Source organism: Dermacentor albipictus, chromosome 2 (genome assembly GCF_038994185.2).
Source record: "Dermacentor albipictus isolate Rhodes 1998 colony chromosome 2, USDA_Dalb.pri_finalv2, whole genome shotgun sequence".
NCBI classification, from domain to species: domain Eukaryota; kingdom Metazoa; phylum Arthropoda; class Arachnida; order Ixodida; family Ixodidae; genus Dermacentor; species Dermacentor albipictus.
Genome location: NC_091822.1, coordinates 9,315,582 through 9,334,492, shown reverse-complemented (window position 1 = coordinate 9,334,492; position 18,911 = coordinate 9,315,582). Strand labels below are relative to the sequence as shown.

General features: G+C 43.3%; 1 protein-coding gene across 2 annotated transcripts in view; it reads left to right on the top strand.

The window, feature by feature from the left end:
- The first annotated feature begins 1,013 nt into the window (after positions 1–1,013).
- Ssu72 (Ssu72 CTD phosphatase) overlaps positions 1,014–18,911 on the top strand; it is a 97,299-nt gene continuing 79,401 nt past the window's right edge. Inside the window, exons 1-3 of one of the 2 annotated variants that reach the window (XR_011511952.1) lie at positions 1,014–1,438; positions 10,339–10,482; positions 11,637–11,776. Coding sequence is in view for 1 of the 2 variants with exons in the window: in XM_070533440.1 (XP_070389541.1) it covers positions 1,362–1,438; positions 10,339–10,482; positions 11,637–11,776 (361 nt within the window). In the remaining variant the exon portion in view is untranslated. The remainder of the gene's footprint in view (positions 1,439–10,338; positions 10,483–11,636; positions 11,777–18,911) is intronic. The other variant, XM_070533440.1, reaches the window with a different exon arrangement.

Sequence of the window (18,911 nt, the reverse complement as noted above, 5' to 3'; positions counted from 1 at the left end):
TGAGCGCTGGCGCACGTTTCTACCCGTTTCCTCCACGGATTAAGTTATTTGCTGTGTGACGGTGTTGATTGCCCGCCGTTGATCATCCAAAGCGAAAGTCACCGACAGGGGACCAAAAAAGTCATCGACAGGAACGAGATGCCAGCTGATTACGTGCATAAACCATCCAGGAAGCTTTTCAGACTGTGAACTTTTTTTCTTTTGTTTGGCGCTCTTCTCACTTCCACAGCGTTGTTCATGCCATTTTCTTTGATGGGAACTTGTTGATCACTCATGTGCTAAACCGACTGAATCTGCAATAGATGTGCGTCAGTCGCGATGCTATAGATATGTAGAGTGTTTCCGCCAACTGATATGTTCTGAACATAAAACATATATTGAAGTTATGGATCTGAGCGCACCCCATTGGACACCTTGAATTCAGCTGTGAATAAATTTGTTTTCGTTTCTCTGAATCCATCCAGCGTCATGAATTCACGCTAAATCCGCTTTCGTGCAAAACAAAAACGGCAGCGCTTGAGATTTCAGGAGCTATATTTTATACGCTTCGGAATTCTTAGGAATATGTCATATAAACGCTCCAGGTCGCTTATAATTCTACACACTGATTAAAACCCGTCAGCAGGCAAACTGAAGAGGCTGATAGATTTGTTTCTCTCCAAATTTAACGCGTAGAAAGTGCTGACGTGAGTGCATACCAAAGCCTCATATGCGACCATGCAGTCATACTGAACAAGAGCACGCGATGGCTCGCGGTAGTTATTCTGTTGTTTATAACTCTTAGCTGTCAAATCGAAGAGGCTGATTGCGCGGTCTTTGCATAATGCATAGGGGTGAAATATCAGGACCTGAGGGTTACCAGTCACGCGGGATGGACTTGGAGCGGGCGCGCGTTCTCCTTCCGCGCGAACGGCGGTCGCGGCGGCGGAGTAGTGGGGCAGTGGCGACCCCACCGCGGTGCGGTGGGAGGCGGAAACAGACCCCATTGCGAAGGCCGTAAGAAGAGAAGCCGAGAAGCGCGCGCACCCCTCGAGACAGGCCGTGGCAGGGCCTGCTTGCTGCATGTGGATATGCGTTTCTTTTCAGATTCATAACCGGGTGGTGCTGTGTCCCTTCTTGTGCTGTCATGTGTGCGCACCTTTTCCTTGTAGCCACCTGGACCAGATGACAACAATTTTAGACAGGAATCTCTGTAGTCTTCACTGACCGTTCATTTTCTTAACGTCGTGTGATCGCGCCTTGCTGCTGCGTGGGTATGGTCATTGCTGCTTATCGCTGCCAGTCTCTCGTAGAACGAAATCCGTTCGTCTTTGCTGTGGTCCATTGAGAATCCCTCGGGACAGTCGGTCGCAACCGTGGACATGCCCGGATCACTTCGGCTGGCCGTTGTGTGCTCCAGCAACCAAAACCGAAGCATGGAAGCTCACGCATTCTTGAGGTGTGTAGTTGGCGCTGCTCCGCCCTGTTGCGGCGCTGGTCATCAGTTCGTGTTTTTCACCGAGCCGCATAACGGAACTACCATAATACGGAGCCTATCGTGGCTGTGGTGAAGGAAACAACGCAAAACCCTGGCGTAAGGAAAGAAAATCTAGAACATGCGAGGTGCGAATGAGTGACATCCGGGTCGTGTTGGACGCGGGTCGCATACCTGTATGACAGAAGAAGTGTATTCACTGCAGACCTCGTAATCACGTAACCGCGTAATCGTAAGCAGTGGCTTATCCGCGCAGACAGCAGTTCATCACCTGACTTGTTCATGTGATTCGGGGTAGTTGATATACGATTAAGGCTTACCCGGGGTAACGAAACGCCCCAACAAGTATGCCTGAGGGGCCAAAATATAAGTTTAGGGCACAAACGCAGGCGCATAAAGCTGTTAAGAGTACTGATAACGGCGGCGAGGCACCGACATACATTGAAACTATATTTTGCCAGATTTACATGCTAAAGCATAATTAAGAACCGACCTAGAATGCAGAATTTTTCGTCGTTCTATTTTTCATATAAATGGGGTAGATTCCATGGCTGACGTCTGTATACATTACTGCTGGGAGAAAAACAATTTCGTGTGCAGTGTACTTAGAAACAACCATTCGTTTCAGAAGTTCACTGGATATAAATCATTACCCTTAAAAATAACAGAAAAAGTGGCACTGCTATGTGGCCTCATAATGCCACTGCTAGTAAGCACCTATGTGTCTGTCTTTCGGTGCTTTTGACACACTACTTGCATAACAACCAACCCCAAAATGCAGGTCTAATCGGTAATGTCCTGAGATGTATGTAGCAAAATTGCTGTTTTTGCTAGTGCTTATGATGATAGGGTATCTTGGCATCCACAATTGTTTATGCACTGCTGCAGGAAGATAATTGTTTTGAAGACCTAACTCCATTTTCGAAAGGTTTAGTGAGGTTAGCTGTTTCGTAGGGCTCCCACATGGGAGCCTTGTTCACAAATTAAGTTATTTGCAAACAAGGTTCTGTGTGAGAGCTAAATGTTTACCTCGCTAAACCTTTTGTGGTCAGTGTCTCGTTTTCTTTCACCATGCTCCATCCTGACCTGTCAGGATTCCGTCACACCCACAATTTTATGTTAAATCTATGCTGTGTTAATCTATGACAATAACATGTTTGGTGCTTTATATGCTACTAGAAGTCCATGGCCAGTGTGAAGACAGTGCAAATGGAGTCTGAGCTTGCTAGAAGCAATGATGCTAGTGTCGGGTTGTGTTGCAGCTGTTGAACATCAACTTCGTTTCTTATTTTCAGTTTGACATTAATCTGCGACTTCACACTGGTGGGCCTCCACATATGTTTTGTCAGTCATCTTTTTTCGGCTGGTAATGTTCTTCAACATAGTGCCTCCAGAATGGCTTTCAAGGACCCCCACAATAGGTGCCATTTGGCATTTGCAGTAATTCTGCAGTCTCGATTGAAATGTAGAAATCATCTGCAAACAGCACCATTGTATAAATATTGTGCACCTGTAGGGCCTGTTTCATGTGCGAGCAAGCCAAGTGCTTTTTAAAAAAATTCTGCCCCCTTGTTTACAGAAAGCTATAAGACTCCCGATACTGCTCCAGTTGCTCAGGTCTTTTTGATATCGTGAGGTTTCAAATTTTTATGATCAGCAGTAAAGAAAAAGTCACACTACAATTAGAAACAAAAGAATACTGGCCAGAATGACAAGTAATATTGCCGTTTAATGAGGAGTCTGCTTTGCAAAACAGTTCCTACCCAGAAACTACCACATTTAACCTGGTGCACAGCTGCAGTCTTTGCTTTCGTAAATGATGTTCACTATCTTCTGTCAAAGCCCCAATAACATTGTGACGCACAGCTGAAACTTGCACACCATGACTGGGATCACGACCTGTTGCTTCCTAGGCATTAACCTAGGAATTTTGGTTATAAGAGATGTTATGTGCTCCAGGTCTGCCTCTGGAGAATACTAAGCAAGGAGTATTTCATCCAAGGCTTAGCATGGTTAACGAAGGAAGAATAATATGATTGCTGGGCACTTCAGTTGCAACACAAACTTGGTGCTCGTTCTGGGAAATGAGAAGTGTGAGCAGCTGAGATGCATAAAATGAAGTAAACAAAGACTACAGACAGCTTGTCTGACTCTGTATGTAAAGAGTCCCTGTACGTTTCTCCTGTAGACAAGAGTTTTGTACACAATGTACTCTATCGCTGACTTTATGTTCTTAACATTGTGCCAAGCAGGATAATGTGTAGCAAAGCTTCACACCAACTTGCCCAAAACAATTTTTCTGGTGCAAGCTCTTAGTTTGTACATTTGTAAATGCTGTCGGTGCTAGCGAGTTGTTACAATGTGCTGCCATATACAACTCTGTGCTCTTACTGGTTAGCGGATCTTATTCAGTGGGAAATCTACGGGGCTTGTACACAGTTGACCTTGATGATGCTGTCACCAAGTGCAAACAACAATCTTCCTTTAAGCATAACACTGGGCACAATCAAAATTTTCACTTGCAAGTCGAAGCCATATCTATCGTCTTCTTTGCTGGTGGTGCTGTATTATGCAAAAAAGAGGTGAGGCGTGCAGACAGGACACAAGAGTAGAGAAGTGGACAACACGAACGACGACTATCAACTGATGGGAGCACTGAGGCAAAAAAAAAGAAAGAGGACACAAAACTCATCTGCACAAGCTCAGGAATGGTATCACCACTTGTCAGTCAGGTACATGTGCCGGTCTACGTGAGAGATAACTGTTAAAGCACTCAATCTCTTCCTTACGTAAAGTAATCGAAGGCTGACTCACACACGCACTTCCACCATTATAGATATGCCATGCCTCTACCGTAAGACGTGTGTCTTCATTCTTATGCTTGTACAATATTGCTCATTCATCTAACTCTGGCGTGCAGTTACAATCTCGGCAATGTAGCGAAAGATTAGAAGGCGATCCACCGGTTAACGACCTTTTATGTTCCATTAGCCTCTGATTGATACGCGTCCCGTTCGCCCTACGTAGAACTGGCCACAGCTAAGGGGAATTTTATAAACCACAGCCATATGACAGTCAGTAAAACTGTTGTTCTTATCGTGCTTCACTGGACAAATATCTGTTCTTTTCTTGCCTTTTACTTGCTCCCATTTCCTCTGTACGGCAGCGCACATCTTACCTAGCTTATTGGGAGCAGTGAAAGCAACATTAACATCATATCTACTTGCAGCTTTTTTAAGCCTGTGCGACACTGAATGAATGCACGGAATAGCCACTACTCTTTTTTTGCTATTACTGCTTTCTGTACTCTGAAGATGTCTGACCCTGTCTGACTGTTAGTTAATTACCTTGTGGAGCCTAAACTTAGGCCAGTAATATCTGACAAGGACGGTTATTTCGTAATTATACCAGATGACAGGTTTTCAGAAAAAGCGATTTCAACCATAGAAAAGAATTTACAGCCAGTAAAACTCAAGCCTTTGGCAGTTAAGCAACGTGCGGTTGACCTCTTGGCAAGACATCATCTTGATAGGGTGGTCTCTAATGTCAAGAAAGCAAAATCCCTCGCCGTGATTACAGATAGCAGTAATAGCAAAAAAAGTGTAGTGGCTATTCCGTGCATTCATTCAGTGTCGCACAGGCTTAAAAAAGTTGCAAGTAGATATGATGTTAATGTTGCTTTCACTGCTCCCAATAAGCTAGGTAAGATATGCGCTGCCATACGTACAGAGGAAAAAGGAGCAAGTAAAAGGAAAAAAAAACAAGGAACAGACATTTTTGCAGTGAAGCACAATAAGAACACAGTTTTACTGACTGTCATATGGGTGTGCTTTATAAAATTCCCCTTAGCTGTGGCCAGTTCTACGTAGGGCAAATGGGACGGTGTATCAATCAGAGGCTAATGGAACATAAAAAGTCATTAACCGGTGGATTGCCTTCTAATCTTTTCCTGCATTGCCAACATGGTAACTGCACGCCAGAGTTCGATGAATGCGAGATATTGTACAGGTATAAGAATGAAGATACGAGCCTTTTGGTCGAGGCATGGCATATCTATAATGGTGGAAGTGCGTGTGTGAGTCAGCCTTCGATTACTGTACATAAGGAAGAGATTAAGTGCTTTAACAGTTACCTCTCACGTAGGCCGGCACATGTACCCGACTGACACGTGGTGATACCATCCCTGAGCTTGTGAAGATGAGTTTTGTGTCCTCTTACTTTTTTTTGACTCAGTGCTCCCTTCAGTTGATAGTCTTCGTCCGTGTTGTCCACTTCTCTACTCTTGCGTCCTGTCTGCACGCCTCACCTCTCTTTTTTGCAGAATGAATCCTTACCAACTAGCTCAGTTTCCTGTCGTGGTGCTGTCTGTTTGCATTTTTTTTCAAAGATCATGAATCGACAACTCGACTAGCTAATGACAACGTGCGTGCATATTTCCTACTCGTAATGCCACCCCATCCTCTGCCATCTGCATTGTGTTGCGCAAGTCGTCCAGCACCTAACTGCTCTATGCATTGCACTTCTTCCTTTTAATCTTGCCTGTAATATCGGCTACTTTTCTCCCTAATCCATACTGCCATTCCTGTGCCACTTAACAGCTATGCTTTGCTGTAGCTGCAGCGTGCCATACCATGGTTGATCCTCCGGTGCAGGTGTGTTATTGGCAGCACCTGTGCACAAATTTTTTGTTGCACTAGTTATTTAGGCAAAGAGGGTAGTGAATCTGTTCTGCATTTAGGTCACACTAAACGGGGCTCTGTCAGTTCAGCGCGGCAGGGCTGCTGCCTGGATGTTTCTTGTTCCCATAAAGTTATTGTTCTCACAATTTTAAGTAGCCAAGAGTAAATGAAACCTCCACCATTTTTTTTAGCTTCTCATAGATGTGAGCCAGACAAGATGGTAGGTTGCAGGAGCATGGAAGCTTGAAGTAATGAACAGTGGTCAAGTGAGGAACGTTGCTGGAGCCATTTCAACAAGGGGATTTGTCTTTATCAGAAAAAAAAAAAACTGCTTTTAGCAGCATTCATATATGTCACTTGTCTGGATGACGGCATCCTGGTCATCAGAAAGAAATTTACTGGAAAATAAAAATGGGTTGGAGCATGTACTGCAGGCATTACCAAGTCACGACCGGCAGCTTACCACTATCCTTGAAAAGTGTGCAGCCATTGCAGCATTCTACCATTACTAACATGTGGGACAGAAATTCAGAGTTTAACAATGATGCTTGAGAAGTTAAGGATCACAAAATGAGCAATGGACCCAAAAAACGTTAGCCGTAACGTTGAGAAACAGGAAGGCAGCAATGTGGATTAGAGAGCAAACGGGGGGCAGCTGATATTCTAGTTGGCATTAGGATAAAAAGATGGAGCTGGGCAGGCCATGTGATATGTAGTGCAGATAACCGATGGTCTATTAGTGTTATGTCTTTCTGACCTTTGTCTGCTGTTGTATTGTGCATGTCATAGAGTTATATGGGTGCCAAGGGAAAGGTAGTGCAGTTGACTGCATAAATCTATGGAGCATGATGAAATAAGGAAATTTGCAGGCCTTAGATGGAATCGGCCAGTGCTAGACAATGATAATTGGAAATTGCTGAGAGAGGCCATCGTCCCGAAGCAGTCGTATACAGAGTGTTTCACTTCACTTGAGCCAAAATTTAAATACATGCAAATGCTATTTAGCTGGACAGAACTAAGGTAATGTTTGCCATTGCTTGGAGATACTCAGATTATCTTTTGCAATCTACATAATTAGATAATTAGCCTGAATCAGTTAATGAACTTCTCAATTTTTATAGGTATATGAAAAGCACCAATGAGAAAATTCTAGAGCAACATGAGAAACTCCTGATAGAGCTTCCTGTTGCTGAATACATGCTACATAAGTGTTTTTCCAAGCACGAAAGAAGCCCACAAATACACGCAAAGTGCTTCGAGCGGCCAATCGCATGGCAATTTTGCGCTTATTCATGGGCTTCTTTTATACTTAGAAAAACACTTATGTAGTATGTATTGAGCAACAGAAAGCTGTATCGGGAGTTTCTCATTTGCTGTACTATTTCCTCATTGACACTTTTCATCGTTATAATAATAGAGAAGTTGATTAAATAATTAAGGCTAGTTATCTAATTAGGCAGAATGCAAAAATAATCTGAGTATCTCCGAGCAACGGCAAACAACATTACCTTGGCTCGGTCCAGCTATGTGGAATTTGCATATTCTTAAAGTAAGGACTTTGAGCTATCACCTGGGACCACCACAACAAAAAACTGCTGGACCACTCTTCAATAAAGTTTCGTCTTCGGCTGAAATTACATGAAACACCCTGTATAATCTTATGATGATGGTAAAGCAGCTCACTCTCCCGCTACCTAAAAGGTGCACAAGGTTGAATGAGGGAAGGAGAAAAAAGCAACTCCTCCTCCCCTCCCCCATTTTTTGTTCCTCACTTCCTCATCCAGAAGACTCGCCACATTTAAACATGTGGAGTTTATCCTATTATAAGCACCCACTTATTTCTCCCTCTCTAGGAGTTTAGGGAGAATTAGCTATATAAATGCTGCCATTATAAGCAGTGCAGGATTACACTGTGCCTCATAGTATGACTCATTGTGTAATTTTATGGCAGAAATCAGTCATTCAGTAAAATAAATCTAGCAGGTAGAGGTAGGGACACAATTTAGTGCCTGGATAGCTCAAGCCATTGTTGAAGTAACCGTCATTGCCAGGGTTACAATGTTCCTGTAGATGGGGGCAAAGGAAGCGCAGATGGCATGCGAGGGCTGCCATGAGAACTTATGGGAAATTGACAAAAATGTGTTGGGACTGAGAGACTTAGTTATCCTACTGAAAACTTAGTGGACCTAGCTGAAATGCTGGTGATATTTTTTATATATAAGCTAAGTAGTCATTACAGTTACGAAATATAATGGATGACATTAGTAGCCAGTTTGTACGAGCTTTCAGGCTTTCTTTTCTTCCAAGATAAATGGTATGGGAATAGAACTGATAAGATTTCTTATGATGTTTTTGTTTTGCTGTTATTCTGGTCAAATGTGGTCCTTAATGTAGCCTTATATTCTGCCACACAAGCAAAACTAACTCACCAATTTTATTATCACTGCTCACCATCCAATTCAAGGCTGCTACCACAGTGTAGTATGCAACCTGGAAAACACTGATGGCCACATGGCAGCATTTTTTATTGTGGGCAGGAACAGCACCGAAGCGGGATAACAAGGAGAGATAATGCATGGGGCTGACTGAAAATGTGTTTAATTTTTAAATTAAATATTTCCTGCATAAAAGTTACAGATCTCACAAGGGACAGGTGGGACACTGCGTAAACCACAGGCTTTGAGAGTGCACTAACACTATGAGAATGCAAACCCGTGACAATTTGTAAATGTTTTTGTGTAGCGGTGTCGCCCTCTGTCTGGTAAAGTGGCACTGTAAGAGCACTTCTGTAATCAACACACATGAGAAACCTGTCAAGTGTTTAGTACTAGAAAGGCATGGGTTGTGCGAGTGTACCATTAAGGACTTCACATGAAAAGGAACTTGCACATTTTTCATGCTGGTTTGTCTGGATGTTTAGTTTTTCTAACCTGCTTATTATAGTCCAATCCATTTATACAATATTCTGCTGCCAAGGATAATGTATTCTGATAATCGATGTCATAAGTGGGTTACAGAAAAACAAATCAAGAAAAGGATTTGAAAATTTTTGTCCAAAGAAAAGCATGTTACTTTCACAGTTTCAGAGCTGGCACTCTTTGGTCACCATTGGCTCTTGTGCTATAAAACCACATACATCATCATCACTGTTTCAGAGAGAAGCTTTGCTTGCTTCACGTAAAGCTTGCTGAAATTTTTGTCTGAAAATCATCTAGGTGCCCCACATAGCATAGAGACAAGCTCTTCACAAAAATCAAGTTCCGTAGAGACAATAATCTGTACGTGGCCCTCTGCGTGAACACAAACTGGGCAGTCTGGACCGCTGTGTCGTTGGAGTTGTCATTGCCGAATTTCGTGGTTTTGCTGGCATCCCGCGTAGCTGTTTACTCTCAAAAGCGGCTGACAGCAGGCACATCCATTCGTACAACGAATAACATGACCTGAGGACATTTTAGAAAGTGGGTTGTTTTAACGTAAAACTGAAGTTAAACCTGACAATGCACAGCTTCTCATTCTATATATTAACACGTGTACATGTTGATCTTTCCCGGGTGAGCATGTTTCACCGCGTAACAAATGCTATCGCACAGCGCAGGACGCGCCTGCATGTATGGGAAGTTTCTGGAATGTTATTGATGCTTCTATTAGCTGTCTGTTGTCGCCGAACCTTGTGGTATCTGATTTCATCGCGTGATGCGAATGGTATAGAACTTTGTGGAAGACATGCTGCTCCCAGCGATTAGTCTGGAACGTTCGACGACTGCTGTATAAAAGCCGACGCGCTTGACCCACTGATCAGATTTTCGACGATCACCGACCGCGTTCGCCGCTATCGTTGTGCTATAAGTGTAGCCTGTTTTTGTGGGCACAGGTTCGCCCCATAAAAGTTAGTTTTGTCTTTCATAGTATTGCAACTGTGTTCTTAACGTCACCACCACGTGACAATATATAAACTGATATCTTTAGTGTGTTTTAGTACATATTTGCCAATTCCAAGATTGAAAACAGCTTATGGTCAGTGTTTTGTGTTCTCGCTGTCATCTTGTAAGATAGAAGGGCAGCTAGGCCAGTCCTGCACATTTCATAAGGGAAATTGTTTGTAAACAGCAGACACAAGTTTAAAGCTGATGGCCAGACACAGCTTTTGTTGGCTTTTAACCTGGCTCTTTTCTGTTCTCTCTGCAGCAAGAAGGGCTTCAAAGTACGGTCGTTTGGGTCGGGTGCCCAGGTTAAGCTGCCTGGGTCAGCACCGGACAAGCCCAATGTGTACGACTTTGGTGTCACCTATGAGCAGATGTACCAGGACCTAATGGAAAAGGACAAGGCCCTGTATCCTTGCTCACTACAGCCACAAGCATATATGTACACTCAAACCTCATTATAACAAGATGGGTTATAACACACTAATGGATCTAAGTAATCGTCATCTTAACGAAGCAAATTTTTTTGTATAAGTTTGTGTTACACTGTTTAGTTTATAAGGAAGGTTGAGTGATAATTTAGGCTACTTAGGCTGAAATGTGGTGGCACACAGTGCTGCTAGCTCTGACCATGTCATTCAGAACTTTCTGGAATTGTTAAGTCACTGCCTGTACTTCAGTGCTGTAACCTTGGTGTAACCAAATCTGCTTTCTGTGCACATTGTGTGCTGGTCAAAGGCATGCACTAATGCATAATTTATTCTGTGCTAATAGAGCTGAACACAAATAGAGAAGTGCTTGCCTTGCTACACAGAAGTTTCATACATACTGCCCTGTCACGACCATTATTTCCACCCTTTGACATAGGCCCACCGTTGTTGTTGGGCTCAACCACTTGGTGCAACGAATTACAAGAATGTAAAATAAAGCATACCATTGCAAAATGCCCCCTCTGCTCTTATGCACTTGGCAATTAGTTGGCTTATCAGCATCTTGTAAACATTCCAGGGGTTGAATGTGTTTGATTTCATGCAATGCTCAATGCTGGGTGCCAGCACAAGGAATTGCTTTCTTTTTGTTTATGAGTAGTGCACATTAGTATTTGTAAACATATCAGTTTGGAATGGCCTTAACAGTAACCAAACAATTGAAACAACTTTGGATGCATTGTTGAAACATAGAAGTAATAACTTTTCAGCTTTATGCAACATTACAGAGTGCTGTCATGCTGTAAGTGCAGAATAGTTTGGCCATTTTCATTATCAGTGCGTACAATTTTTGATTGCTACTGTATGCATCTTTTTTTACTTTTTGCTGCTTTTATTTCATGATGCGGTAACATGTGTTTCCTGCCACAAAATTTATTTTCCCAAAATGAGAAGTTTGTACCCATTGACAAACTTGTTGGATGTCCCAGAAGAGATTTCTCTGTCTGTATAAACTGACCTATCATGTTAAACTTCAAAGACCTCACCCTAGTTGAACTTCAACCAAGAAAGTATGTGACGGCATTCTGAAGGCCACCTCCTGCTGTATAGCTCCCTTGACGGTGTGCGACTGCAGATACACGCAGAATGGCATCTTGCACATGCTGGATCGGAACCGGCGGATCAAGCCCACACCGGAACGCTTTCAGAGCTGCTACGACAAGTTTGATGTCATCTTCACTGTGGAGGAGCGAGTCTACGACCAGGTTGTCGAGGGTGAGTATCACATGCTCTGTTCGGCTTTCTCGATGTCTTCCTACTGTTGGGCAGTTGGACTGAAATCCAGGTAGACACATCCTGGTGAAGATAATTTTATTGTGATAGCAGTTATTAGGGCCCTCCAGCTGTGCTTGCGCGTCAGGTGTTGGAGGTCACGGGATCTGCTATGGCTGCTAAGGGTGGCTGAGAAGTCTAGTGCCTCGATATGCTACTCTTTTGTGTGGCTAGTGATCTGCTGAGTTGGAGGCACTGTGAAATGGTAAAGAGAGCACAGTATCTTTGCTTTGGGACGAGCTTGTGTGCTCCCTGCTGCCAGCTCTCCTCATCACTGTAGCATTGTGACCATGAGTGCTTAGGGGCATGACACCACGCATTAAACATGCACGGTGTTAGCAAGTTTTTTTTATTTATTTATTTGTACATACTGCAGTCTATACAGACCAAGCAGGTGGGCGTATTTCCGCAAACACTCATGTAGGACAAGAATAATATATGCTCTTGTGCTAGACATATGGAACAGGAAAAGGAAGAGAGTGAAGAAAAAAAGTAACAAGTTGGCATTTTTGTATTGCAAAGGACGATATTCATACTATAATAAAAATGCACTGGGATAGTCAATATCACATCAAAATAACAAGTTCTTGTCAGAACAAAATGCACTTGCATAGGCGATAACATGAAAAAGAGGGGAAAAAACATTCCATATCATTGTGCAAAATACATGAGTAGTGCCTGCTCAAAATTATCAGCAGAGAAAATTTCTGAGGGTAGATCATTCCACTGAACAACTGTACGAGGAAAGAATGAATTTTTAAAGAGGTTAGTGCGTGCACGGAAAGGGAGCAAGTTGTGAGCGTGACGGTGTCGAGACGCGCGTGACAGGTAAGGTTGAATGTATGTACGTCCATTAAATTCAAGCGACTTGTCGTACATTGTGAAAAGAAATTTTAGTCGTGCCACAGTTCTTCGTGCTTCTAAGGTAGGGATATCGTTTTCGGTCATTAGTTTTGACGGTGAATCAGTAGATCTAAACTTGTTAAAAATGAACCGTACTGCTCGCCTCTGAACCATTTCAAGCTTATGCTTATCCTTCATGTAATACGGGTCCCATACTATTGAGGCGTATTCTAGTTTTGGCAATATATAAGTTCTGTATGCTAGAAGTTTTAAATTTGAAGGTGCTGTTTTCAGTTTATGACGCAGAAAGCCAAGCTTTCGAGAGGCAGATGCACAAACGTTCGCAATGTGTTTCGACCACGATAGAGTGTTGGTAATCGTTACGCCTAGATATTTATATTCAGAGACTTCCTTTATTTGTGTGCTATTGATGCAATATGGAAATGCGATAGGTTGCTTTTTGTTCGTGACACGAAGTAAGACAGTTTTGTCAGCATTTAGGGTCATAGACCAGGTGGTGCACCATTCATTAAGTCTGGCTAAGCTAGTGCTTAAGTGAACTTGATCATCACGGCAAGTAATCTCTTTAAAGACAAGGCAATCATCTGCGAACAATCTGATGTTAACGTGTGGATGAATTGTGCTAGTTATATCATTAACATAGATTAGGAAAAGGATCGGGCCGAGTACGCTTCCTTGAGGTACTCCGGACGGGACTGGTAATGCAGTAGAAGCATGGCCGTTAACGTCTACGAACTGGCTACGGTTTGAAAGGTAGGCTCTTATCCAATTGATGATAAATGCAGGAAGGCCGAGCTTACTAAGTTTTTCAAGAAGTTTACCATGAGGGACGCGATCAAACGCTTTACTGAAATCAAGGAAGATAAGATCAACTTGTCCGGAAGAATCAAGCGTTAGAGCGATTTCGTGAATAGTTGTTAAAAGTTGCGTAGATGTCGACAGTTTCTTTCGAAAGCCATGCTGAAACGGGGAGAGCAAGTTATTACTTTCAAGAAAATTAGTTATATAATGAGCGATGATGTGTTCTAGTGTTTTACAGCACGTGGATGTCAACGAAATGGGACGATAGTTTTCAATGCTTAGGCGATCACCCTTCTTGTGAACTGCAATGACACGAGCCACACGCCAGTCATCAGGTAAAATCGCTGTGGTCATAGATAAAGAAAAGACAGCTGTTAAGATGTGTGCAACAGGCTCGGCGTAACGGCGAAGAAAAGAATTTGGTATGCCATCCGGTCCCCCAGAAGATTTTTCTTTAACGTTAAGCAATAAGGAAAACACGCCTTCAAAAGATATGAAGTCCGACACTTGGCACAGAGAAGAAGGAGCCTCCATGGCTCTATCAGCGCGGGTGAACACAGAATGGAAATATTCATTCATTATGTTAGATATTTCCTGAGGATCGGTGACCACAATGTCGCGTTGCCTTATTTCTTGCAAATGTGTGTTTGTGCTGCTAAGATATCGCCAAAATTTATCGGGACTGGTTTTTATGTAATTAGGCAAAGTAGTGGAAAAATATTTTTGACGGGCAAAAGACAATGCGTCTGAAAGCTGGACTTGTAGGTGGCTAATAACTTCAGGATTTTTGTTCCGGCGTTTTTTGGCGCGTTTTAATCTGCGTTTTATATGCAGAATTTTTCTGTCAATCCATGGGTTTCTTCGTTGTGGTTTAATAAGTTTTGTCGGCACGAAGGCATCAATACAGTATAGTTAACGCAGGTCACAAACGCACGCCATAGTGAAGTAACATCAGTTTTTGGTAAGTTGTCCACCAGCTTCCAAAGTTCATCAAGGATAGATTGATCATTGGCATTAATAAAGTCTTTAACAGTTTTGCAGGGCTTAACATGCTGCCTTTCGCAACTATCAAGCCTACTACTGACCAGCACAAGCTTGTGGTCCGATATGCCCTCCTCTACTTGGACATCGAGCTCTGTCATATTTTCGCTAAGAAATACAAGATCCAAAATTGAACCAGTATCAGCATTGTCACGCGTGTTTTCAAGCACAACTTGTTTCATGTCACATGCAAACATTATGTCAAGAAGAGGGCTATCGGCCAGCTGCATCTCGGGCCTGTGCTGCCAATTAACGGCGGGTAGGTTGAAATCGCCCGCCATTATAATTTTCCGGGGTTTCAGCACAGTCATATAGTCACGCAGCGAGGACAAGAACTCGGGAGGGGATGATGGTGACCTATAAACCGCGCATACCAGAACTACATGTCCCCAACAATTAACTTTCAAAAACAGACTCTCATGGTTTTCTATCTGAGGAAGTATTTCTGCGGAAAACGTGCTTTTTAGAATAATCGCAATACCTCCTCCCCTCGATCCACGGTCCCGACGGAAAATCTTATGTGATGGTGATACCAGTATTTCGTTGCTAACGCCATCATGCAGCCAGGTTTCTGTGATAATTGCAATATGGGGGTCGTATCTGAGAAGAAGGCATTCAAGTTCTACCTTATTTGTTATACTTCTGGCATTGACATTTAGCACTCGCAAGATTTTAGAAATGGCGCACGTGTTCTGTCACGTATTACTAGAAGTCTTGTTTTCGCGGCTCACGACAACTCGTTGAGATGTGCTGTCATCCCAAGCATAAACGCAGCCATCAAATTTCAGTTTGTCATTGATAAGAAAAGCACGTTTTCCATTTTCGACATCCCGTTTGACAGTTTCCCAAAGAAGTTTTCGTTTTCTCAGAGTTTCCCTGCTGTAATCATTCTGGATAGATATACCACTACCCTTAAGCTTACGCACGTTTCGAAAAACTGCCTCTTTTTCCAAAAAGTCTTGGAAATATACGATAACTGGTCTTTTTCCTGACTGTCTTCCAAGACGATGAGTACGCGCGATAGATTTGCATGATTGCTGCAGTTTTTTTGAAAAGATATCATCAATGACCGATTTTCGTAACGTTTTATCATCTTCATCGTCTTGCTCTTTGACGCCAAAAACAATCAAGTTCGATCAGCGACTGCGGTCTTCAAGGTCAGCTATTTTTTCGTTCTGTTTCATAACTACTTGATCTAAAGACCAAATTTTGTCTTCTAGTGTTTGAATTTGGGAGGTTTTTCTGCTAATTTCTAGCAGAAGCTTATCGATTGCATTCAATCATGTATTAAGAGTGGCGACGGCTTGTTCATTCGATGTAAGACGCTCCCGAATACCAGTTAGCTCAGTTAATATGCTTGCTTGCCCTGACTGAAGGCTTTCAAACATTTGTTCAACTGTGGGTCCTGGGTTTTCTTCAATGTCTCCACAGACAAGCAATTTACACTCACAGAAACAGTCGTAAGCAATTGACAAGCATGTCCGTGGGCACGGCAAAACCACCAATGTAATATCGCTACTGCGGAATGTAGAAACAGACAAACTAACCTGGGGAAGGAACATAAATCGTTTGATGAGCGGCATGATCCCTTCGGTTTCGCCGTGCCCACTGACGAAGAAATGGTGCGGACTGTCTTTTATATCCCAATCCGATGTGGTCACAGGCGGTGGTTTGGCGTGCGCAGTATGGAACATGCGCAGATGTAGGTCGGCAGATAGGAAGTGAGGAAAAGAGGAGCGGCTGTCGTCCACGTCACACACTGGGAGCACTGTCGACGAATTTGCTGTAGTCGATGAAACGGCGCTGACAAACAGCAAAACCTGGGGAAGGAACATAAATCGTTTGATGAGCGGCATGATCCCTTCGGTTTCGCCGTGCCCACAGTGAATGTTTACTTCAATTTATACTATCCACAATCTAGGATCACGTGAGGTAATGATCATGCTGGATGGTTAGGGTGATTTTCCTTGTCACACAGCGCAGCTGAAATGTGTGCGCAGAGTGGTGTCCCTGCTTGTACAGGACGTAGAGCGATACTGAACTTGGCTTGAGCTGACATGTCTGTAAAAATCGCTTGTTTGCTAGGCTAATTGCCTGCAACATTTTCTGGGAGGATAAAAGTTGTGCAAAATAGAACGAGCACAAGCTCTTACTATTTATTAATCAAAAAGGCAGCGAGGTTAGCAGAAAGGAAAGTACATGCCTTATACACTGGCCTTGAAGACTGCCTGCTCACCTTTGTAGAGTGTTGCAAGCTAGTTGCTGGTGTGGGCACTGTTACGTTTTAATATTAAAAACAGTTCCAGAATGAGCTGAGATTTTGTTATTGCTTTCCCCATGGTAAAATATGTATCCAAGGCATAAGCAAAAGTACAGAAGCTTGCCATGTACTGTAAGTATGTCTCATGTCGCCACTGCTGAAGTGTATAGAGTTAGGGGTGCACCGAGCAGCCAGGACGATGTTCTGCAAGCAAAGAACACACCTGAGGCACAAATGACCTGCAAAATTTACAGACAAACAAACTTCCTCCTTGCGCATTCTCTGCCAATGTGGGCAGTTTGTTTATTTGCTACTTTTTGGCCATTTCGATGGGCCCAAATTTTCGTTTAAATCCTATAATTGGCCTTCGCCGAATATTTAAAACATGACCAATCAGCAGGCACGCTGGGGTTGCCAACTCTTGAGTGCATGCAGTCAAGAGGGGGGGCGGCTGACAACAACCAACCCTGTCAGTGCCATCTGGCACTGACAGCAGGTTACAATTTATTGTGCGCAAATTTAGCAATGAAGACTAGGTGACCGAAGACTAAATAAAGAAATAAATAAAATAAATAAATGACCCACAGTTGAGGCTGCCCTGGGAACATGGGCACCTTTAGCTTTCTGGAATGTTTTTTTGGCCATGCTCATGCTCCTGATGTGCCCCACTTTTATTTAGTGGAGATTCTAGTCAGATTTCACCTTTAATGCTCTTCACATTCTTTGGAAATTTTACCCCATTTTTGGTATGTGTGAGCATACCTAACCTCTTTCCAACCAACTTGAGTCACTACGCAATTCATGGCCAAATGGGTAGATCATCATTCTGCTGTGTGGAGTGAATTGGGTTCAACCAACCATCTAACCAACTTGTGTCTCTGGGTGTATACTGCTCCTCCGTGAATCTCTTTCACACCAGCTTGGGTCAATGGGTATGTGCCGCTCTTCAGTAAACCTCTGATGCCAACCACTGGGAATGTAACTCTATGTGTGCCAGACTTCCATAAACCTCTTTGACGCCAACTGGGGTATCAGAGTATGTGCTGCTCTTCAGTAAACCTCTGATGCCAACCACTGGGAATGTAACTCTATGTGTGCCAGACTTCCATAAACCTCTTTGACGCCAACTGGGGTATCAGAGTATGTGCTGCTCTTCAGTAAACCTCTGATGGTTACATTCCCAGTGGTTGGCCACTGGGAATGTAACTCTATGTGTGCCAGACTTCCATAAACCTCTTTGATGCCAACTTGGGTCTCTGTGCTGCTCTTCACTGAAACTATTTGATGCCAACTAGGGGCACTCAGTACGTGTCACTGGTTATGTGCCACTTTTCATAATCATCATTACATAAAACATATTGTCACGAGACAGCGAAGGGGCTGCTACTGTCGGTCGAAGACAATGGGGGTGAAGTAGCCAGAATCATGCAAAAGCCTTGCATTCGTAGCTGCTGTTTGTGGCTGTTGTAACCTTGTATATAGTAATAATTTCTAAATACATGTTATTTCCATAACATCCTTTTTAGTGGAAGTGTTGAGTAAGGGCCTATTTACGCTCAAACCGCCGCACGCCGCATTGCACGCAGGCGGTTCTTGAAAAACGGGCGGTCGTCGCGATCGGTCATAAAATTGCATTTACGCTGAAACCACATGATGCTGTGCGGTTCGCATGCGCCCTCTGGTTGTCCAAATAGGTAGCCAGCTACTGGCAACATGCATGAGCGAGTTGGCAGTCTCGTGTGCTGGCAACCAGCAAAATTTCGCGCTGTGCCAGGATTTTGTTATTACGTTTGCTCTCTGAGTTATTTTTTTATTAGTTAGCTCGAGCAGTTCGCATGCACCGGCATTCGCACTTCGGTTTGGGGACACGACGTCTGTTGAAAGCTGGCAAACATTCGGCAGTGCGCAGAGCAATGCTGTTCGAAGTTGGCAACTATCGCCAACAGCAGACGACAGTGGCATATTTTTGTCGATATAGGTTGACGCTTCCGTGTCATGGTGAAAACGCGACTCTTCCACTGCCACATTCTGTGCTGCATGTGTGGCGTTGACGTGGTGACCAACCTTTGGAACACTGCGCAGTCGTCTTACCTGTGCCGTTTTTTTTATTTG